The following is a 348-nucleotide window of genomic DNA, read 5'->3' as shown; positions in this document are numbered from 1 at the left end:
CCACACACCGCACCCAGTTCCAACCCTCCTTCACCTCTCCAACTCGTCAACAGCGCTATCTTCAGCGCTCCGCATTCATCGTCTCCACTCTTCGCTCATCACGCTTATTCTCTCTGCAATTCGCTTCTTTCTCATCCCTCCATTCTCTTCTTTCCCAGTGCCAGAGCCGAGGTGAGAGCCTGCATCTTACTCTCCAGCAAAGAGATTTTTGACTTCATTGATGCGCCTTCGCTTAACTGCTCGTCGCCTTGGACTTCCTTTTGTCACGTGGAGAGGGGCAACAATAGCACTTATTATTCATTTTTTTTCAACTACTGCATATCTAATGTTAGAGGAAATAATTCATAA

The 348-nt window shown here is 46.8% G+C and overlaps 1 protein-coding gene across 1 annotated transcript in view; it reads right to left on the bottom strand.

Annotated features, from left to right (window-relative positions):
• Positions 1-348, bottom strand: part of LOC119591834 (ninein-like) — a 5,305-nt gene that overhangs the window by 1,928 nt on the left and 3,029 nt on the right. The window contains exon 3 of the mRNA XM_037940579.1: positions 136-257. Coding sequence (XP_037796507.1) covers positions 136-257 — 122 coding nt within the window. The remainder of the gene's footprint in view (positions 1-135; positions 258-348) is intronic.

This window comes from Penaeus monodon, chromosome 29 (genome assembly GCF_015228065.2).
Source record: "Penaeus monodon isolate SGIC_2016 chromosome 29, NSTDA_Pmon_1, whole genome shotgun sequence".
Taxonomy (NCBI): Eukaryota; Metazoa; Arthropoda; class Malacostraca; order Decapoda; family Penaeidae; genus Penaeus; species Penaeus monodon.
The sequence above is the reverse complement of the archived record's forward strand: the minus strand, read 5'-3'. Positions and strand labels throughout refer to the sequence as shown.